The 23,640-nt window shown below is 47.5% G+C and overlaps 1 protein-coding gene across 3 annotated transcripts in view; it reads right to left on the bottom strand.

Moving 5' to 3' along the window:
* FLI1 (Fli-1 proto-oncogene, ETS transcription factor) overlaps window positions 1-23,640 on the bottom strand; it is a 115,293-nt gene that overhangs the window by 50,486 nt on the left and 41,167 nt on the right. For all 3 annotated transcript variants that reach the window (XM_035009285.1, XM_035009283.1, XM_035009286.1), the window contains exon 2: window positions 1,921-2,132. In XM_035009285.1, the coding sequence (XP_034865176.1) occupies window positions 1,921-2,051 (131 nt within the window). In that variant the 5' untranslated portion in view covers window positions 2,052-2,132. The remainder of the gene's footprint in view (window positions 1-1,920; window positions 2,133-23,640) is intronic.

Raw genomic sequence — 23,640 nt, 5'->3', positions numbered from 1 at the left:
AATTGCAACATTTATCTCCTAGCCTCATGGTGGGGAGCAAATGATAAGATAATATGGAAAAAGTGTTTAACAAACTATTACCGCCCCCCGCCCCCGACACAGTGAGGAGCTCATTATCCTTATTATCTATGTGGAGAGATGCTCTTGTGAGGGGCTCCTGGTTTAGAACTCTGAGCCTTCCTAAAATGCTAGACTCTGGGATGGGGGTTGGGATCCCAGTGGCTGGTTCTTGTTAGTGGGATTGAAAAGTGTAGGGCTGGGTGTTCCCACAGGCAGGTCTGAGACCGGCGGTTGTCTGGGGGAGATCTCCTTCCCAGCTGCACGCTCACCCCCTTCTCTCTCCTTCTCTAGCCTTGTTTCCTGAGTGACCTCATCCCCTCTTAGTGACAATTCTTTAGAGATGATGCCCAAACCTGTGTTCCAGCCCCCAAATATTACCTCAGCCTTAGTTTCCAACGCCTAGCAGACATTTTTATCTGGATGTTCTACTGATTGCTCACAGGAATCTCAGAGGGAACATTGACATCTATTCTCAAAGCATTTCCTTTCCTACCTCCCATGCCTAATGGCACCGTCCTTGCTAAAAACAGGGAAACTCCAGCCATTTTTTAATTCTTTCCTCTCATATACCCTCTGTCCCCCCAAATAGGCTTCAATATGTGTCCACCTCAGCCCCGCTAATTATCCCTTTGATTTGTCCTTCCTGTGGCTATCCCTTTTATCCCTTTAATTAGGGAAATTAGGATTTCCCTAATCATTACCATCACTCAAATTCAGAACGGGATCATATCTTACTGGGATATTTCACTAACTTCTTATCTTTCTGACGCTCCCTTCCTTCCCCACCCTCTGTATATGATTGCCAGCTCTGGAAATCAAGCTCTGAAGATGTTACATGTCAAGTCTATAAAGTCGTTATCTGCATATGGAATAAATTCTGCATTTTCTTAGTGTGCCATTCAGGGCCCTCTCTTAATTTTCATTTTTTTCTCCTTGTGCTGTAAGGCCCATTGGCTGGCCTGATAGTTCATGAATGAGACTAACGTTTTCTCTCTTTTAAACCTTTGCTCAGGATGATCGTTATCACTATCGAGCACCTTCTGAGTCCTAGGCACTGTCCTGGGTCCTTCCTTCACAGCATCACGGTTAACCATCAACACAAGCCTATGAAGAAGCACGTCCTGCCGCCCTGGTTCCGAAAGGAAGAAGCTGGTGCTCAGACAGCTAGATAGCTCGTCCAAGGGCAGAGCCGGGAATGAAACCTGGGCTACCCGTCCCCCAGGTGTGCCCTTCCTTGTTCCTGTGAATCGTCTCTCCTTGGGCTCTCCTCCCTGCATTTCCACAAGGAAAGTCTTCCTGCCCTGGGCACCACCAAGTTCTAATACACCTCCCAAGTGTGATGTGTTCTCCCTGGCACAGTGAGCGCCAGATGCACTCACCTTTATCATCACTTCTGGACTTTTACTGCAAGAATGTTTTGGTCATCTCTGACACCCACCCAGAGAGGTCAGATATCTTCGACAGGACAAAGGATGGTATGTTCTCACTAAGTTATCCCCAAGAGGGACTCTACCTGGGCCTCACACAAAAGAGTGTCTGCATTGGGTCATGAGCCTGACTCTGACCTGGCCTTTGAGGGCTATACCAAGGCTCAGAGGGCTAGGTGGGCTTCCTGGCCCTGCTCCACCCCCAGCCCTCCGTCGTATCACCCTCTTTTGTCTCAGCTCTCTAGGGACTGACTCAGGCTCCCCGGCCCAGCACCAGAGCCCCACCTGCTGCAGGCACCCTGAGCGCCAGAAGCTGCGTAGGTCAGATCTGCTCAACTCAGACCCCTGGGGAGCGTGCCTCAAGCCTCCACCAGCCCCGCACCTGGCAGCTGCTGTGCCTACCCCTGGAGCAGCGCAGGCCTGGCGGGCTTACCTGGATCCATTCATGTGGTCATATTCCCGCTTGACATTGACCCTCACCGGCTGATTAATCCACTCTTGCTGCGGTGGGAGGGGGTTGATTTTGTGGGGCTGGCCATAGTCAGGGCTCCCTGAGGCGGTCATGTCGGCCTTGGGGAGATGGGCCGCCGCTCCGTAGGCAGAGTCGAAGAGGGACTGGTCGTCGCTCACCACTGACAGAGCCTCCTGGAGGGTCAGAGAAGGAGACCGAAAGCCCAGTGTCAGTTCATCCTGTGTCACTCTTCACCTACTCTCCTTCTGAGCTGGCAGGGTGGCCCAGGGCTACCCCCGGGGGCGGTCCAGATTGCTGATCGACTCACACTCTGGGGGGCAAGTTTACCCTTATGCAAACTCAATGGGTTTTTGCAGGTTACCCTGGGTGAGGAGGGATTTGGGACAGTCGGGTGGGGATGGGGGAGCCGACGGAGCACGTTCCTTGTTGGGTCTGTAGAGAGGAGCATGGGGAACAGGGGAGGCCGTGAGGAGTGGTTACCCAGGGCGCATGTGCAGTGTTCTGATGGAGCTTGAGCGCTGGGCTCTTTGAGGCCTCAGCAGAAATGCCCCTGACGGAGCTGGCAGGCTGGAAGGGGATATGAAAGTGAGCATTTATTTTATAGGTGAGGCCAGTGAGACCCACCCAGAGAGGTTAAGCATCCAGCTCAAGGTCACACAAGGGAAGGGTGGGGCCCAGAGCTGTGGTTGCCTCTAATTTCAGTTTCCTTATCTGTAAACAGGTATAAGAATAGCTTTTTCAGAGCTGATAGGTGGGCTAAATGAGAAAAATCTTGGTACAGGTGTCTAGCTCGAAGAAATGCCCAGCAGTTTTCATATGGGTTCTCCAGGATGTGCTGGTGCATCTTACACAGCCATGACTCAGTTGGGAGGCTGCCCGCCTCCTGGGGACCGTGCTCTGTCATGCTTTCTTGCCTGACTCCTGAAGATGAGAGTTTCCTGTCTAAATTCTGATGATTCAGCTTGCCTAGGAACAAGGGCAGAATGTCAGCTCTGCGGATGGGGGAGTCCCTATGTAAGACCCTCAGTCTGCCCATTCATACTGTCTCATCCCCTGGTGCAAGTCTGGCTTGTGGAGAGATATGGATGGAAGAAAGGAAGCCTTGCACTTGTCAGAGATCTCCTCCCCGCCAAAGCACCGTAATAAGATGCTCCCGCTATTTCAACCCCCATCAAATCACAGAAGCCCCGGGTCACAGACTGGGGTGTGATGTTCCCTATATCACATAATCACACCAAAGTAAGTTGTCTGCTTTTCAGAAAAGAAGGGAGCACTCTATAACCCAGAATCAATTTATAATCTACGTAATCTATAATTATACAATCTATCATTGTGAAGATGAGATGGAATACTATACGAAAAATGCTTAGAACAGTCTCTGGCACTTAGTGCCGCCTGATAAATGTCAGCTATGATGATTCCTAGTGCTCGAGGACAGGTTTTCTTAGGCTACTTGTTAGGGGCTGAATTGTTCCCTCAAATTCACATGTTAAAGCCCTAATTCCAATTCCTCAGAATCTGATGTATTTGGAGAAAGGGCCTCTAAAGAGGTGATTCAGTTGACGTGAGGCTCTTCGGGTGGGCCCTAATCCAATCTGACTGGTGTCCTTATAAGAAGAGGATATCTGGACACATAGAGTCCACCATGTGGCGAGGCGGCAAGCCATCTGCAGCCAAGGAGAAGAGCCCGCCAGCACCCTGACCTTGGACTTCCAGCCTCCAGAACGGTGAGAAAATAAATTTCTGTTGCTTAAGCCACCCAGTCTGTGGTACTTTGTTATGGTGGCCTGAATACACCACCTTTACTTAAGCCCTCCCAATACCTGTAAAATTACAATTTGCTCCACCAGCTAACCATCGCTGTTTCTCCCAGGGCCATTCACAACCCTGGCAGGAGGACAGCCAGATTTCAAAGAAAAAGGCTTTTCTGTGGCTGCTTCTGGCTGAGATCAGGGAAGAATTACTGGAACCTACTCCAGGAAGTCTGCTCTTGCACCAGAAGGCTTTGGATCGTATAGATATGGCCAGAGATGGCAGTTTCCAAGCTGAGCTGCCTGCACAATATTGAAAGGCTCACATGCCCCAACCAAGTGGGTATCCCTTGATCCCGACCTAAAATATGCTGGGATCCTTCTTCACTTTCCACCTTCACTTTCCACCATCCTTCTGCTTTCCACCTTGTTCATGCTCAGAGGAAAGCTGGGCTTCCTGGAACCACTGTCTTTTGGTTATTAGACCCATTCTCCATGTCAGTTAGGGAGCAGACCTGGCTCCATATCCCAAACCAGTTTTGAGTTGCCATCCAGGCCCTCGGTGTTACAATTCCAAGTTGAAAAACGAGACATTGTAACCGTCCAGAGAGTTGAGCTTGAGTCCCTGAAATTCTGGGGGTTCTACACTAGGAGCAGAGATGCATTACCCCCTAGGACCTCTAAGTGCGCTTTTGGTGATAAAGGGGAACACTCACCAGTTCGGCTACAAAAAGAGACGATATACATGTAAGGAATCAGGTATCATCTTCTACTATGGAGAGGGGCTTTATGCTTGGTCAATCATGCACCAATCTTGGAGTTTCCAATTAAAGAATTTCTTATCTCCCTTCCTCTAGGTTAGGAGAAAAGACGGTGGAATAATGGAAGGAAAGAGGCAGGACTGGGGATAGTGATGCTCTGGGGAAGCAGGAAAGATCCCTCCCCTCATTATCCCCAAAGAGAGTGGGCCAGGAAACAAGAGAAGGCAGGGTTTCAAGTCCAAGGGGACCAAACAGGTGGCAAAACCAAGGTTCGCAGCAACAGAAAATAGATGAGACAAAGCAGGGGTGCTGGTGGCAGACCATGGAGAGGCTTCTTAGAGAAATGAGAATAAAGAGCTTACAGGACAAAGGGTAGGGGTGGTAGAGGGCACAAAACCTGTTTGAACTCATTTTGGAATGTAGTTCACAATCAAAGGAAACTTCAGCCAAGTGGCAACATCAAGGAGGAGAGATCCCTGATTTCCTCCGGAACGTCGCTGGTTCCTCCTGCCAACTAGTCTTCGTCCTGTGGTCCAGGCACGGATGCTTCCTTGCCTTCTCTGTCAGACTCTTCCCTCTCTGACAACACGCTTGCACACTCTGCCCTCATGCAGCCCACCGTGCACATCCCCTGGTCAGGTGGAGCTCCCTCGAAATTTGTAAATACATCCTGCCACGACCCCGGCTCAACGGCCTCGAGAGCTCTCTCGATGTTGGCCACAGCAAATCTACTCTCATCTCCTTGTGTTCCCACTACTCAGTTTTGCCCCAGCAGCCCCGCTTAGGTGTCACGACCCCCCAACTGCCACAATTCCTGCCTGAAGCTAACTGTCCCCACTGTTCCCCTCAGCAGGCCCTGCTCACATACGCTTTGTCAGCCCCTCTGTTGTGGGCACCCTTTCTTTGTCCTTTCCACCTGCACGCACGTCTGATGCTTCCCATTTTCTAAGGTAAATGAGATCTTCGTCACCCCATGAAACCTTCCCTGATAATTCCCTCTGACTCATTTGAGCTTTTAAAAGCCCAGTGAGAAGGGGCGCCTGGGTGGCTCAGTCAGTTAAGCATCTGCCTTTGCTCAGGTCACGATCCCGGGGTCCTGGGATCGAGCCCTGAATTGGGCGCCCTGTTCAGCGGGCAGTCTGCTTCTCCCTCTTCCTCCCTCCCCCTCGCTCATGCTCACTCTCTCTCGCAAATAAATAAATAAAAATCTTAAAAAAAAAAAAAAAGCCCAGTGAGAATACTGCTCAGGTAGGTGTGTGCATGCACACACACACACTTTCTCTCTTTTCTATTTCCAGTCATTGATAGAAAAGGGCTTTTATTATTTTTTTTCTTATAACAATATGGAGAAAAGAATTTGTAGTTGAGGGAGGCTGGGAAGAGAGAGAAGATGAAGGAGAACGACTCTGTGTCTAGCTTGCTGGACAGAATTAAGAAACCTAATAAGAGCTGGATGCCAGAGATGAGAGCCCCTAGGTGGGAATAATAGATCTGGGCAGCCAAACAAGCTGATTGAAGACCCTGGTGAAAACTTAAAGTTGGGGAGGAGAACATTCTCACCATCTCTGAAAGGAAATAACACCCCTCTTGACATTCAAGGCTGAAGGCTATAGGAGCATCCCAAGACCCCATCCCTGGCAAGTATGCTTCTGTCTTGAAGATGGGGAGCCTTCTCTAAATAGCTTTGGTGGCAGTGGGCGCAGTGAGGGGGGACAGGCCTAGAGGAAAAGGCAAACGGGGAACACGGCGCTGAGCATCTGTGGCTGACAGACTTGTGTGAGAGCATCATGTTACTGCTGGGGACTCATGGGGGCCACTGGGGGCGGGTAACAGATATGGGTGTAAGCACCAAGGTACTGCTTTTATCACGTGAGAAGCTATTGAGCTGGTCGATGTTTTGATCACATACTTATAGCTTTTACACATGTGCAGCTCTTACTATTTTATGTCTTATAAAGTTGTTTGCTTTTACTTAAACTCTTAAAATTTCTAAAAGTTTAAACATGAAACTTACTTGTACTAAAAACTCTTTACAGGAAGGACTTGTTGTGTTCAAGAACTTTTCACTGATGACTTGTTGATAAGAATTTAATTTTGGGATGAGAGACTGAATTTAGAAAGACCTTTAGCATGAAATTCACCAACCATTCTCAGAGTGACTAAGTTCCTTCAGTTTGTAACGACTTCACTTTTTCTATTGACTTTGGACATGACAGAGAAGACAAGTTATTCTTTTGAAGACTGTTAAAATCCAGGTTGCTTTAGAACATGCTACATAAAAATTGACTTCAAAGTGAAAAAGACAGAAGGTATGGGCTCCCTAACCCCATGTGGCCCTCAGTTCTAAGGTTAATCCTTTGTCCTCATAGTCCTCACTGAGAAAGCAAGCCCTGGATTGGCTTAGTAATTGGGTTCTGAGAAGCATCTTTCCTTTGCTCTGCTAATTGCTGGGAGGCAAGGCCTATAATTCAGGATGCTCTGGTCCCTCAACCACTGAGTTCCTAGGCCCAGAGGGAGGCCCATGGTCCCTCGATTCCAAGCACATCTATACCCTACTTGACCCATTTGCCAGAGAGCTCAGGCAAGGTCAGCTACTGGGAGTGGCAGCTGGAGTTCTGAGCTAAGTGTTTGGCCCTATTTGCCCATAGAAATGCTGCTCAAACTGTGTCAACCTTCCTTCCCATGATCCCCTGCTGGTCCAGGCAGCCAGCAGAGGTATATGGCCAACGGGGCACTTGTCTCGGTATGGGGCACTCCTTACCCAATTTGGGTGAGGTGCTTTTAGCACATCACTTATAATATATCCCATGGTCTCATTATTGAAAAGAGGTCATAGCAGATAATTATCATAGCATTTAGTAAGTGCAAGACACTGTTTATATGAGTAATCCAATTTAATCCTTTTAGCAATTCTATGAGGGATGCACGATATATTATTACCTCCATTTTTTTCAGATGGGAAAATGGCTATTCAGGGAAGTGAAAGAACTCGCTCAGGTCACACAGCAAGTGAGTGTGATCTGGGATTCAAATTCAAGTCTGCTGCCTGGTCACCTCCCAGGGAGACTGTGCGCGCTTTGAGGACAACTCTTGAGTTCATTGTACCTTAGAGCCCAATCTTTGGAGTTGGAGAAATACTAATTCCAATCTGAGCTCCATCAATTGCTCATTAGCGCATCACCGATTGTGATTCATGTATACTCTCTGAACTTCCTGTCCTTATCCGTAGAACGCGGATAATAACAGTACCTCACCTGGTAGATTTTGAATAAAGGTAAAATGAGATAATATAAGTGAATGTCCCAAATCAAGTGTCTAGAGTTCTTAGAATATAGTAAATACTCAAATATAAAAGCAGCCCCAATGCTGAGAGATGGCATTGGGATTTTGAACAAAGGTAAGATGAGATAATATAAGTGAATGTCCCAAATCAAGTGTCTAAAGTTCTTAGAATATAGTAAATAATCAAATTTAAAAGAAGCCCCAATGCTGAGAGATGGCACTGGGACCTTTGTATTGGAGTTGTGAGATGGAGCTGGGGGGGTGGGTGGGGCAGGGAGGGGGATGCAGATAAAACCAAAGATATACCTCCTTCTCCCCTGTGTGGGTTACTTCAACGGAAGTTGCTTAAGGTTCAAAATTAGCAAGTTCGGAGATAATAGTTAGATTCTGAAATGCAAATTCCATGGGTTTCTGAGAACAGAGTCTGCTTTGCTAATGTTTCCACTCTTCTTTTTCGAACCATGGATGTTGTTCCATTGCAGCTTGAAACCTCTCTTTCTGGCTTCTGAATTGAGGCTTCTAGATGGCACAGATAGCATTCTGTTAAATAGCCATGCAAGGGAGAGGAAGAGCCATTTATTGCTGAGCTAATCAAAATAGAGGTGGCCAGCATTTACTCATATTGCCATTCATACATCATACGTGCAATAACCATCAGAAAAATGCCATGTGTATGTCTGTGAATTCACTAATAAAAAAAAACTTTCTTCATTTTGGAATGTGTCATATATATATATATATTTCTTTCTTTCTTCTTTTTAAAAAAATACTAGCAGACGTGTCTTCCCAAATTTGTTTTCCTTAGATTAAGGCAAATGTTCTCCGTGTGCACGTCAGTTGAGTGATAGGGGCATGTGGTCAGAGCACTGCCACATGATGGCCTGGCTGATATTAATGATGAGCAAACATTTACATCTCTGAAAAAGCTTTGCTGAAACAGAGATGGAAAAGCCGCCAGAGTAGCAAAAAAAAAAAAAAAAGTTTAAGACGGTGCCTGGACCATCTCCCCCTTCTATCCAGGAACACACGAAAGAAATTTCTGCCATGGTCCTGTCCACAGAAAAATACACATATAATCCACATTTATGAACCAAACAGAGGCAGGGGAGGAAAAGTCCCAGATGCCACCATGGAGGGGAGAACCCTTTTCTTTGCTCATCCTTACAGTTAGGTTGAGTTTTTACGCTCGCATAGGGAATGAACCAAGACATGGGACCCCAAGAAGCACGAATTCTATAGTGTTTCCTCCCCCTTCCTTTCCCTCTCTCCTGCCCTGAACTCTTCAAGGACAGGTCTCTGTGGCCAGTGAGCTTTCTGGAGGTGGGTGAAAGGGCTGTCAAAAGCAACCCCACCAAGTTCCCTGCTGCTTGCTGCCCTGCTCAGCGGGCTGCTTGACTCCCAGACCAGGCCTCTGGAAAGCTCATCTCTGCACGGCAGGGAGCATACCAGCTTTGGCTTTTTATTACATTCTTTGCATAATGACATGAAGTCCCTCTTCTTGCCAGCCAGAGAGCATACAAAATTCAGACAAGATTCTAAGAAGCAAAATGCTTTGTCTTCTCTGCTTTCGGAAATCAGCAAGCTCTGCAGCAGTGGGAGCATCCAGCTCGGGGTGGTGGGGCAGGGGGTCCTCATCATAGTCACATCTAAAGCTGTTAGTTCAAGCATTTTGCTTCTCTCTCTTCTCTAATTGCTGGCCACGTACCCACTTCTTCCCCATTATTTTGGTCCCACAGAGGGCAGGTGGACAAAGAGAAAAGAAGACAAACTATATGACAAGTTGGATAAGGAAGAAGATGGAAAACATCAGTCAGTCATCAAATATTAAGCAGCAGCCCCTTGGCACGTGGTAAGTCCCGGAACTGCCTGGACTCATATCTGCCCAGTTGTCTTTTCCCAAAAGGGCCATGATAATATTTCCAATCTTTGCCACTGCCCATCAGCATACAGGCTCTCTTTCCCTTCCTCTTGAACCCAGATGGGACTTTATGACTGTCTCAACAAACGAAAGGTGGCAGAAGTGACCTTGCAGGACTTCCAAGGCGAGGTGATAAAGGGCATTATGACTTCCATCTGCTTCTTGGTCTCTCTTGGGCCTCCAGTCCTTGGAAACCAGCTGCCATGCCACAAGGAAGCCCAAACCGGCCCAAGCAGAGAAACTATGTGCATGGAGAGGCCCACATGGAGAGGGACCCAGGGCCACCAGCCACCAGCCACCAGCCACCAGCCAGCATAGACCTCCAGACTTGGGGGTGATGAGCCTGCAGATGTAGGTTATGCCCACGAGCATCATAGTTGTTGTATGCCGCAAAGTTTTGGTATAATTTCTTACGTAGCCATAGTAACTGGAACATTTCCTACCACTTTAATCAGCAACAAGAGAACCCAGATTCAGAGGATGCAGAGCATGATCGTCTGCATATCCTTTTCACTATGGTTACTGACACTGGCTATAGGAATCAGCGCCAGGACTCACTATATGGGGAAACTGAGGCACAAAGCACAAGCTCTCTGGGTTCACACAGTGAGGGAGAGTCAGTCTCAGCCTTCAAGCCTAACTCCTCTGATAACCACCTAGTGGAAGTAACCCTACACAACAAGAAAACACAAAGGAGAAGCGAACCAGGGCTACATTTTTTTTTTTTATTAGAAAGAATAAATAGAACAAGTACTATCTGATACTCTGAAGCTCACGAGGGACTTTTACAGTCGTTACCTCATTTAGCCTTTTAAGAGGTTTGTTAGGATCCTTATATTATTAAAAAGGAAACTGAGGCTTAAAGAGGTTCATATTGCCTTAGGTCCCTCAACTAGCGAATGGCCCAACTAGTAGCCTGTGCATAAAACGTACACTCTTCCCCCAAACTCCTTCCAGCCCACTGACTATAATCCTAGGTTGGGCCACAGAGCCAAACCTGCCATAGAAACTCAGAGCGCTTCGCTGATTTCTAAGGTATTTTATGGAACTCTGTCCCCTCCCTCCCCCTCTCTCCATCCCCTTCCCCCCAACCCCACTTAAATCTTCACTTACTGGGGAGGGGGCTTCTGCAGCGGGCGACCCAGGGAAAGGCAGCCAGCCAAGTTCCTAGACAATGGAATTAGAATCCTTTGCAGATGAAAGTACTTTATTTAATGGAGTTTAATAAATTAAGGGAATGAGCCTAAATGAGTTCAGAGAAGAGGGTCTCTGTGTTCTATAAAGGCATGCCTTGTAACAGAATCCAGAGCTGTGGCCTGTGTTAATCATGGTCCCCATTAGATACTTCTCCAGCTCTCCCGTGGTATCTACCTTTGCCTGTTGACTTTGAGTTTTCACAGTCACTATTTTGACCATAACCACATTTAAAGGGCATCTCTAAACATCAAAGTTAAATTCTCCTCCCACAGAGAATGATTTTACTGCTGAAAAGAAAAAAGTGCTGAATATGGAAACTGACAGGAAGGGGATAGAAGGTTAGTCTGAACCCCAAGACGGGAACATATTATAGTATGCTTTACTTTCTGTTTCTTTACAATGGGTCTGACTGCTCTTCAACCTGCTTTTTCTCAATGACAGTGGGGGTAGCCAAAGGGTCAGCAAAGATCCGTTGTGTAGTGTTTGTTACCTTTGACCATCCAGGGGGTCGAGCTCCTCTCCCATAATAGGGGGTGACCTGGGGTCTGAGGTGGAGCCCACAGTGTTGGAGGGGTAGGACCGAATGGGGTTGGGAAGCTGAGGTTCACTAAGGTTAGGAAGCTTGGATGCTCTCCTCCGTGAAATGGAGCCCATGTTCTCCTGCGTGTTCAGATGGGCCAAAAGGGGGAAATTAAGCCCTTGCTGGTGCAATAGGGCAATGAACGAATGAGCTGTCAACCAGCAAAGCAGAACCCCAGACGCCATGAGGAAAAGCAGACAGGGAAGACGGAAGTCCTGGAAGGCCATCCAGATACACCAGCGGAAGTCATTCCTTACGTATGTATTTCACTGCTCATCACTTGCATCGGGACTGCATTCTGCCTGCTTTCACAGAGCTGGCTATTTCAGTCATCAAACATACTGGAATACTTCCACACCAGTGACTCCTTTCCCCTCTCTGCCCGGGGACACCTAATGGGTCAATGATTGGCACAGCAGGTCCTCCAGGACCCCGCTCTAAAACAAGGGCACCCTGGTACCCACGGCATAGGGATGGTGACATATCTGCATGTTTTCCCGGACCTGGAGGGGGGTTTTCTGATGACAGAGGTGGTGGCAAGTGAGGACCAGTGAAGATCCAGCCTGGGTCGGGAGCAGTCTCTCTCCCCCCAAGAGGATCCTTGAGCATGTTTGCCTCAGAAGGGGTCAAAAGGTGAAGGGCAGAAGAAACAAACCACTTCGTCTCTCTCCTCACTCTGTAGCATGCTGTTTTAAAAATGTGTTCCAATAAAAGACACCGGTTGCAGGCTGGGTCAATGCAGAGCTTTACCGGCTGTGTGAGTTTGGGCAAACTAGCTACGCTCATGGTTCCTGGAAAATTTTAACTGTCTTGCACCAAATGTGGAATGCTCTCTGACGATGATGAACGGCCACGCTGCCCCGACCACAGAGAGCTGAAAGCTTGGAAGAAGTGTCCTCCGAGGGGACTGGCTGCAGTGTTTCCCCACAGAGCCTGCATGTCCCCCCACACAGGGCTGATCGAATAGCCTGGGAGCTGGGAAAACGTTCTTGACCGGTCCTGTTGCTTGAGAGTGGGAGCGCTACGAATTGTCCTTTGGAGGCTTGTCTTTATGGGTCTGACTTGGTAGGGGGACCAGGAGGATCTCAATCTGGTCTGTGGTGACGAGAGGGGACTCTGAGTGACAAAGGGAAGGGGGCAGTGAGGCAGTTCAGCTCTGAAAGGATGGGCTCCCCCCAGGGGCAGACAGTTGTCCAGCAGGGGTGAAATGGCACTTTCTGCCAAGTTTGTCAGTGCTGGGGAGAGGAGGAAGTGTTGGTGGCGGTTGCCCTTGGGTGTTTCTTTGACTCCTGGGGTCATGGGAACTTTCCCATCCTTTTTCTCAAAAACCAGTTCGGCTGCTGGCGGCACCCCATCCATCTTATTCTTTCTTTTCACTCCCAGTTGCTTGCTCAGTTTCCAACACCCAGTAGGGGCGCAGTGACCTCTTCTAATGGATCAAAGCCCCAGAGCTGATAAGAAACACGGAGTCCCCCTGCCCCCGCCCCGCCCAGCACCTTTTACCACCAGTTGGATTTCTCGTTCTGTCTCTTGGCTGTGGGCTATTTCGATTAAGCCTCGCACCCCAGGCTTGTCCAGTTTCTTTTTAAACAGCCACACCCAGTGTCCAGTTTAAACACAAAGCCACTGACTGCTCCTTCTCAACAGCCACTTGAGGTCCTATTCCTAGAAGCTGTGATCTTATCTGACAATTTCCTCGTGTGACAGTTTCCGTGGCAACTGGGGCCCTCATAATCACAGGAAGCCCATGAGGAAGCATGCACACGGCAGGGTGCCCTTTGCTCTATTCCCTGCAGCTGTACCCCGGGAGCACCCCGGCAGGGGGATGAAAGCAAAACCAGCCTCAAGAAGCTGGGTGTCTGGTCTCATGTGCCCAAGTTGGGAAATGTCTGCAAGCCACGGCTGGTACCGGCCAGGGCCAATGCCACTTCACCGTGATGGGCAGCAAGGCGTAGCAAGAGACTCCATTTTCTTTCATCTCCTCACAGGGCCCTGAGCAAAGATGGTCTCCTGAATCCATTTCACAGTTCTCAATGGCTGTCTCCTTTCCATGACTCACGCCCGAAGAGCCACGTCTGGTGACCCTATGCCCATCTAGACCTGAGTGTGCAGCATTTCCAACTTTCACATCTGGATGACCTATCTATCCTAGCCAAGGTGCTTTGTTGTGTTGTGGTCCCATGGCATCTGGTTACCATATTGTTGCAGCGATGTGCGGCCAGGTCCCTGAGGATGGAGGTCACCGAAGGAGGTGGTGCCTAAGGAGGTCTGTCTCTCGGCCGGCTCAGCAGCCCTGACCCCATCTCTGCCCAGCTCCTGTGCTTTACATTATCCTGCTTTTCCATTCCTTGGTGCCTTCTGCTCACGTTTCCCTTCTGTCTTCTTCACTCTTCCTGCGTCCGGCTCCCATTCCTTCTCTTTCTCTTGCTCCTTCTCTTGCATTTCAATGTTCTGTTTTAAATTGATTCTCCTCTTGTTATATAAGACCCCGCACTCCATACCTTTAGACTCCTATTTGATATACATTTCTTGACTGCTCTCTGGGTGTCTGCAAATACCTATGTGAAAACCAGCTTCCTTTTCCCTTTGCTCAAACCAGCTGTCCCTGCACAGCCCTGCCTTCCACATCCCCTCTGTCTCATCAGATCTCATTTACTCACCAAACTTTTATGGAGGACCTAACTAGGGGTCAGGCATTCGGCTAGGCAACAGGGGTCACAAAGATAAATGAGACTCTAAAATCACACACTTGCCCTTAAGGAGTTCAAGTCTGGGCAGAAGACTAAGGCAAACATCGATACTTGTGTGGGGGTGGGAAGACAGGCAGTGAGTGAGGGGCTTAGGGGCGGCCTCCTGGAGGAGGTGGAGCCCGAGATGGGTGAAGGGGGCCTTCTGGAACACCTCAAGTGCCACCACCTTCAGGAAGTTTCCCTGGACCCTCCAGCCCACCACAGTCACCTGTTCCACTGCTGAAACTGGTAGTACTTTCTATCTCCACCACCCAGTCAGCATTTTATTCTAGACTGCTTTGTCACATTGCTTTTCTTTTTCTTTCACTCCTGCCATATGTGGTAGGTTTCCGTAGGTTCACCTTCTGTCTCTCCCACCAGATTGTAAATCCCTCGAGGATGGATTTTCTTTGCCATTTTCCCTAGACATCATTAACACTGACTGAGTGCCTTGATTCCCTCATCCCGAAAACGGGCACAGTGACTGAACCCACTTGAGACTGAGCGTGTTCACGGATGGCAAGGGCTCTTCACTGAGTCCCTGCTGGCTTCTTGGAGATGTTGCTTACGGAGCCAGAATGACAGGATCTGAGTTCCACATCTACCACTCATAAGTTCTGTGACCTTAAACAAGTTCTTTAATCTCTCCATGCCATCGTTTCTTTTTTGGTAAAACAGCAACGATAATAATTGTATTCTAACTCATGCCTGTCACATAGTAAGCACTCTGAATTTAATCATCTTCCTAGGAGTCACAGATTCTAACATAAGAAAAGCACTTCATTTCTCTGGGCCTGTTTCTTTACTTGCAAAATCAAAGGACCGAACTAGACAATCTGCCAGATCCTCTCCAGGGCTTCAATCCTAAAATCTATTAGTGGGTTGGTCCTACAGCCCCATTTGCCTGCGACAGTCACAGTTTAGGCCTACTGTTCCAGAAAATGTTAAATAACACCTCCCTTCACTCTCAGAATTATTCCCGTTTGAATGACACATTATATGGATGAGCAAGCTGGGCTATCTCAGTGTATCTTAGCTTCATGGGACCGTGGGTTGTCTTCCTTGCTCTTCCTTCCAGGGAGGAGGTAAGGGGAACCAAGGACAGCCTGGTCTATACAAAAAGCCAAGCATCCGCTCCTCTTGGAGCTCAGGCTCCATCTCCGGGACACAGCTGGTCTTTCGGTTGGCAGCCACCCTCAAAGCGGTCGCCCACTGGGTTGGCCTTCATCCTTGTTTGACTTGAGTGCCAAACCTAGGCAGCCTGGCACTGGGCCTCCTGTCTCTCGGCATCCATCTATAGGAAAAGCAGATATTTTGTGAACAAGTCCTGCCATGGCCTTCCAATGAAAACATCTCAGTGGGATTACATGGAGATATTTTCTTTGTCAATCTCAGTAAAGCTATTAGAACAGAAAACCGAGCTGAAGCCCACTGACAGTTCCTGGGGACTTGGGACTGATTTAGTTACTCTATAAAGGGTACTTAGTGTTCTGCTCTTGGAAGCTTCTGAAGGTATTGGCCTTGACCAGTAGGAGCCTGTCTGTCTCTCTCAGGGACATATGTCATGGTGGCGGTATGGCTTAATCCTTGACGGTTCCAAAACTTAGGGGAAATGGGAAACTAGCCCACCAGGTGCGGATGCCCTGAGATGTCCAAAAACTTCATCAGCAACTTTTTCCTTCTCGTTCCCTTTACTCCAGGCTCCATTGTCAAAGGCTGTCAAGTTCTTACGCAGTCACATCTGCTTAGGTTTCTGCGTGGTTGAGATCTCCCACGTTCACTATGGCCTTGGTGATCTCCACGAGAAGGCCAACATCAGTGATGTCAACCTTCCCAACCCTGCACTTCTTGGGAAGCTGTGGAAGCATGATGTCCCTGGGGGAACCTTGTGGTCACCTTTCTCCTTCTAATCCCGACCCAAGGAAGGTTTCAGGTCTGACAGCCTGAATGACTTTTTGAAAGTGTTAAGGAATTTTGGAAAAGAATAAGAACACGTTCTTTAGCCTCAGTCTGACCACAGAATCAGAATTAAGAAACAATATGTTTCTCTAAACATATTCTTCTTTTATGTGGAAAGAAATTGGACTCATAAATTGGTCTTCTAGACCAGCACTGTCCAACAGAAATTTCTGTGATAGGGAATATTCTAAAATCTGCCCTGTGCAGTAGAGAAAGCACTAGCCATGTGTGACTACTGAGCATTTGAAATGTGGCTGAAGAACGGAATTTTAAAATTTTACTGAATATTGTATTTAATTTCAATTTAAATAGCCACGTGTTCCTAGTTGTTGAATACAGTGACCATCATAGGCTCTAGACACTTAACGCTTGGTGGCCAGACTATGGGCTACTCAAAACATGCTTAAGTCACTTCGGCTATTCCCTTAACACGTCCTGTCTCATTATGGGATCATGAACGTATTCGCCACCAAAAAAACCCCCCATTCTTTCATTCATGGATGCATTCATTCATTTAACCAATATTTACTGGACAGGTGCTAGGTACCAAGCACTGTCATAAAACTCAGGAATATGTCAATGGAAAAATGGCATTCACAGTATTAACAGCCTTATTGTTACTATAGAATTAGGAGATTTGTAGAAACCTCCCTCCACCCCCGGTCTGACTCTATCTCTGGGGTGAACTAAATATTTAACAAGTATGCAGATGACTTTGTGAATAAGAGGTCACCCTGGGCAGGTAAGTAGCAGCTCCCAATCTGCTGTGTAATCAGCCTGTGCTCTTGGAGTGGAAGGTGTGCTAAGAGAGGGAGGAGGGGGGGTAGATCCTGAATTCATGACAGCAGGAATTCTGGTCTGTAGTGAGGATTACAGTAAATAAGAACAAGGCTCACCAAAGAACTCTGGGAAGTGTAAGTTGTGTGCGTTGTTAATTTGCCGTAGCGCGTGAAAGGGTCTGGGCCAATGGCTTCCGCAGGCCCCCTCCCCCGGGCAGCATCTCAGAGAGCAAGGAAGCAGCTGAGCCACTGCCTCAGGAGAAGGTGACAGGACATGAAGCACAGAAAGATGGCACAACCAACTGTCAAGGCAGGGGGATTTCAGAGGAGAGGAGAGCAGTGAACTGAACAGGAATGTGGCCGAGGGGCAGGGCGTTAACACTTCATTGATGATGAACACATGTACTGCAGGGACTTTCCTGGTTGTAAATAGCCAGCTAGGACCTCAGGTAAACATTTGGTTTCATCCTCTGAAGAGCATACAGCAGGGAGAAGGGGGCGTAGACTCCCAGCCACCACCTTCAAAGGCTGGTCCCCAGGGACTTGGAAGGGCACTGCCCTCCATTCAGTAAAATGCTGTGGTTCTCCCTGCATGGTCCTAAAACAGTACGAAGGTCTCCAGTGATCTGGAAGAGCAGCGTTCAGATCCTTCTGTAAGGTGCGCCCCCGCCCCCGGCATCCTACTGGCCTGGAGGGCAAACTCTGTTTCTCCAGCCCCAGAGCCCAAGTCTGAGTGGAAGGGCCATTGATTGTATATTCAACTGGAGCTCGCAGACTGGGGCTCCCGGCCCTGTAACACAGGCCTGGTGCTTCTCAGAGCTTCAGCCCTTAGGAGAGCAGCGGTTGACTAGTTGACTAGTAGAGCCTGGGGGCTCTGGCAAGCCAAACACCTCTGCCCAGTAGCCCTTCTCTCTTTCCCTCTAGGTTAACAACAACATTTGCATGAAAACAGGATCTTTTCGGCTGCACATTCTCTCCCTCCTCTCCACCTCCCTTTCTTTCTGGTCACCCTATCCCCATCCCTCCCAGGCCTTGGTTCAGACACCATCTAAGCAAGGACCCACCACCCTAATTCCAAGAAGGGGCCCTGCATGACCATTAGGATGCTTCACATGACCTCACCCCTCTGAAGGGAGGACTGTATAATATTAACTCTCTCCAAGTCCCAACTGTCAACATTCGAAGGTCTGGTCTAATTGAGAAAGACTTGCTCTAAAACATTCACTCTTCGAACCCAAAGCGATCACCACACTGTGGTTTGAGAGAGGTTTCTCCTTCTCTCTCCCAGGAGATCAGTCCTCCTAATTATTTTAATATAGGCTTATATGAAAAAAAAAATTGCAACCTCTAGGCACACAGAAAATTAACTGGGGCAAGTAGGGGAAGAGGAGGGGGTCAAAGTGCAGCAGGGCTGTGTCAGGCCAGGCCAGGAGAGACCAGATGGACCATTATTTACCAGGTCTTTGTCTTTGGCAACCCAACGTTGTTCTGAGATTGCTCTGACCTGATTCCAGCACTCCCAATGGGCCACTACTTCTATAAGAACCAAAGGTAAGCTCTAAAAGGAAAAGTGAATAGATAAGAAATTGTTCTCTTTAAATACCATTGTTTGCTGTGATAACAGATTTACTCTTTCAGTAAATCGTTCAGACCCTATGTGGGTCCCTCGAGAGCTTTATGGACAGCTCCCTTGTGTTTAGAGAGAGTCTGACTGTTCTCCCTTCGTGTGCATGTGCATACTCATTCCCAAATACGTGTGTCAATATACGGCTTCTCTTCCAAACCCCGCTTCGGGTCCGAGGGTTACTTGGGAGATTACTCGCCGCGCTCACAGAGCGCAGACGCGCCTAGACGTTGATAGCAAGGAGGCATCTACTTCCTTCTAATATCAGGGCAAGTGAATCGGCCCACGTGTCCTTCACATGCAGGGACAAGAGGCCCAGCTGGAGGGTCTGGCCAGACCTGATGCAGCTCAGACGTGGCCCTTTGCTCCTGCAGCAAGAGGAAAATCCTGTCAAAATGGCTTAACAATCTTCTAATATTTCCATGCAATTAAGGCCACATCTGTCTCCCAGGCCCCCACACTCCTTTGCTAGTGCACAGACATGAACCAAACAGTCTGTCTTGTCGATCTGGAAGGTAACAAAGAGCTCCATTCATAACTGTAGGCACTTGCACCGTTTTTTTTTTTCAAAGTAAAATAGAGTTTTCACTTTGAGAATAACCTGTGTGGCAAGCAAGCGAAGGATTTTTCTCCCCTAATAAATCAAATTCAACAGCCTAATAAAATGCTGGCTCCCCCACTGCCCCCACCACCGCCTCCCTCTCCCACTGTCCCACTCCCTGCCAACAATTGCTCAGAACACAGACTAGTGGGCGCACCCGAAGATGGTAGGGGAAGGTGAGCTGGGAGCATGAAGGGAATTCAAACACCTTTTGAAGGTGGGATGGGTTTGTTCGGCAGATGAACAACTGAAATGGGTGCGGGGAGGGCTGGGTAAGTAGGTAGGTAGCCTGCCGTCCCCTCCCCCACTTTACCTCCTTTCTCAGCCTTTCTGGGCTGGTTTCAAAACATTCCTTTTCTTGGCCTGCTCCCTTTTCCCCACTACCCATCCCCAGGCATTGGGTAAACCTGCTTCCTTCTTTTGCATGGGGAGGAACAAGAGAACAAGGTTCCTAGGGATGGAGCAAGGGCTCTTGGACCACACCTGCTGCTGAGCCCTGCAGGAGCTTGCTGCTCCTCAGAACAAGGCTGAGAGATCTCCCTGGTCTTTGAAGCCTCCAGAGAGTGAGTTTGCAGGAGATAAGTGCTGATAAACATCGAGTTTGGTGCTTATCTGCAGCAAACACAATCTTTTGAGGTTCTCTCTGAGCTCACAGGCCATAGAGACTCTAATCAGAAAACAGAAGGGAAAATGCAAAACCAAGCAGTATTTGCTGCTGCTTTTTCTTCTTCTTTTTTGTTTTGTTTTGTTTCAACCTACACACTGGAAAGCCCAACGTAGATACTATACTACAGGGGACTCCAGAGTAGAAACACAGCCCTGGGTCTTTGCTCTGTTCAATTTTTGTTGTTGTCATTCAGCCGTCAACAGAGGAGATATTTTCAGTCCTGGACGTGAGAAGATGAGCCAGTGTTGACAACGACAATCTGCCCATAGCATTCACTTTCCTAAAATGCTTTCACAGGTGTTGTGTTATCTGGGCCTCATGACAGCACCCTAAGGTAAGCCCAATGGTTGACAAGTAAAGAAACTGAGCCTGAGCTAGGTTATGTGATTTGTCCAATGTCACACAGCTTGAAGTGGGGGTTCCAGCAGCACAAGCCAGATTTTTCTGTTCATCTTAGCTCACGCAGAGGCTCAGCAGGTAGAAGAATACCCAGAAATCGAAATGGCTTTGAATCTGGGCATCCGCCCCAGAAGCATTTGGAAAGCTTGGGGGGCAGGGGATCAACCGGGTTAGCCAGGGTCTCTGAGTTTTGAGGCACTTGAGTGTTGCAAAAAAGGCAGAGACTTGGCTGTCTTATATTTCAATGCATTGTTGATACCTCACTTCTTAGGATGGCATACTAGCAAGAGGCACAGGTAAAAAAAAAAAAGTAGCTTAGAGTAGAAAGAGCAGCAGAACAGGAACAAGGGATCTAGAGCTCGGGTCTCTGCTCCACCACTGACCTGCCATGAGCCCTTAAGGAAGGATTACTTCTCTGAGTTTCCATTTCCCCTTCCATAAAATGAAGGAGTGGGATCGATGGTACATAAGGCAGAAGGGTGAGGGAAGATGAGGGAAGCACGGAGAGTGTTTGCTCCCCCATGAGTACACTCCTTAAAAATTACATGACCACAATGACAGTTTTAGGGTAAACTGTGGATGCTCCTTGGGAAGACTAAGAGGGAAAGCTCAAGGGTAGAACCTGGCTACAGGTATCTCTCCCAGCTCCAGAATTTGACGGTGCTGATGGGGGAGTCTTCAGCTCAGGGATCTACTGATGGTTATTTATATGCCTAAAGACAGCAAGGTATCTCCACACAAGGTTCTATTGAGCCATTCTGCTCCTTACTGCCAAGCCCTCCATACTATGTATATAATATTGACCATCTGCAGTTGGGTAGAAAGTATTCCCTCCACAAAAGCCTCACCAGTAACATTAAAGCAAAAGTAACTGCAACTCGGCCTGAAAGATCATTTCCTGAGAGTAAAGGTGATACATCATTCACATGATCTCTCCTAGGAACCTCAATAAACCGTCCATGGCCACATGTAGGATGAGGAGTAAGACTTGGGGCGGGGGGTGTGGTGAAGCAAGGCGGCTCTTACTTTATCTCTATTTGAATTTGTTAAAAGGAAGTATTCACGTGTTATCTATTTCATTAAAAATCCATTTTAAAGGATGGGTTAAAAAAAAGAACAATTGTGTTCATGGTGAGGTCATGGTTGAGAGACAGGGGGCTGGATGGAATTCCCCACCCAGGGCTCATTCAAGCTGTAGAACTCACTGACGTTGAAGAGGCACCATATTGCAGACGGCCAGTGCTCAGGTGTGTGTGGTGGAGGGCATCCAGAGAGACGTGAAACATGCCCCTTTGGTGTCTGTCCTATGAGTCTCATTTGGGAATACCTTACTTCACGCTGTGTGTTCTGTTTTTTTCAGCTCCCAGGTAGCATGGTCCTGAAGATAACACTCTGAGGTAGGTCAGAGAGTACAGCGTCATTTTACAGATGAGGGGCTAGAATTGTGCTAGCCCCCAGGTCTCACTCTTTCTTTCTGTTCTATATCAAGAGGCCTTTCTCCTGCTCCTGGGGTGGGGCGGGGGCGGGGGGCAGGGCACACCATCATCACTACATAGCCAGCTAGATTTAACAAATTCAGTTTGGAAAGGGTCTTCAGAAGTTCTTGTCCGTTTAAGAGTCAAATTTGTTGGAGAAATATGCCTCTTGAGCTCAGAAAGCTATCCATACTCTTTCATATACACTTAAAGAACCTTCAGAAGATACCCACTTGAGGCATAGGGGGGAAGGCTCAGTATTAGCATCTGGTTACTACTACCCTGTGGAACACAGACTGGGGTCTGGACTGGTGTGGGGCGCTGAGTCAGGCTCTTCTCCCAATGGCAAGACATCTTAGTCTTTTTCATGGTCCCTCACACACACCTGCATACGCACAAATACCCACAAATTACAATGCATTTTGAAAACTACTAAATATTGCACTATAAATATTTAACTTATGCAAATAGTATGATAGCAGAAAATGCGCACATAGACAACACGGTAGCTATCTGTCTCTTCCAGAATCAGAAAAATAACCATTCTTTCTAGTTTTCTGATCACATATACAGTATTTGACAAACATTTGCTTTGGAAACCAGTGAACAACATGGTTTATTGATATACTATTAGCCCTGAGCTCTGTTTTTAGATGTTTTAGCTCCAGTGGAGATTTTTATCTGTACCTGGCATATCTTGAGTTTGTCTGAAATGGGTGCATCTCACAAAACCTCTCCAGGTTCCCACATTCTCAAAGTTGCTGGAGTGACAAAGGGATTCAGGATATCAAGCCAACGATTAGAATTTCAAGCATAAGACTCTGCTACAGGTACATATATTAAGGATTTCAGAACTCAGAGTGCTAATGTCACCAACAAAAGCTGTAGTTTATCAAGGCATATCACCCCTTTTTTGTTGGAAGTTTCCTGAGTCTAAGGTTCCTGAGTGTGAAGAATTATTACCAGGTCTTCTTTTTCTAGCAATTTCTAACTGACTGCCCTGCACATATTAACTGAATGTGTACAGCTCATCATAATGGAAAGGAAGAACAATGCACTGATGCTGGGCGGCAGTGGGGGTTGGGGACCTGAAGAGTGGTTGCATGGCAAGCTCAAGCAGCTTGCATTTCCTGTTTAGTGGGGTTGGGTGAAGGTTTTCAGTAGTAAGGTCTCAATGCTAACCCGAATAGATAGCCTCCTTGGTCATGCCCAAGGAACTGAGATTTGGCCTCTGGATACCAGGTGGAGGTTTTAGTATTAGGGAACTTCAGGATCAACTGCTCCCCATTTCCAGCTGTTTGTTTCCATTGTCCTTTGTCCTTCCTTCCAAGGTTCTCCCTTTAAAGTCGGGTTAAACAATTTCTCAGACCAGCACATGAGACCCTCAAAGGATAATGTCCAAAACATCTTATTCTTAATACTCTTTTCTGTTTGCAGGAATCCTATGAATTTCCAAGGGGACCTGGCATGTAAGGGTGGGGATGACTCAGAAAGGCCTATGAAATTCAGAAGCACTTGACAATTCATTCTCCAAATACAGCCAAATTCAGACTCTGGGTTCATTCAACTAATGAGTAAATCACAATCACACAGGTGTTATAATGTGACTTGTTATTTGCCTATCTTATCTAGAGCCCTAATAATACTGATCACTGCTATGATTATTTCTTAACCATCAAACTGATCTGTCAAGGAATTACACCGACTGCACATGCACAGAGTTCTTCTAAATTAGAGGTCAGCTCCCTGAAAATGAAAACCAAATGGTATCTTAGGAAATACTTCATTTTTTTGGATTTCTCCAAATCTTAGAAATAAGTGTACCTTAAATCCTTCGATACAAATAATAATCATTATTAATTACCTTTAAGTTATTACAGAGGAATTTAAGCATATTAGCAAGGGACCAGAACAAAGTCCTGGGCTGGTTTAATTCCTGTACACTGCTCAGTCTTTGTC

The sequence above is a fragment of the Mirounga leonina genome, unplaced genomic scaffold, assembly GCF_011800145.1.
Source record: "Mirounga leonina isolate KUSES-001 unplaced genomic scaffold, KU_Mleo_1.0 Mir_153, whole genome shotgun sequence".
NCBI classification, from domain to species: domain Eukaryota; kingdom Metazoa; phylum Chordata; class Mammalia; order Carnivora; family Phocidae; genus Mirounga; species Mirounga leonina.
Note: the sequence above shows the minus strand (reverse complement) of the source record. Positions and strands in the feature narration are given on the sequence as shown.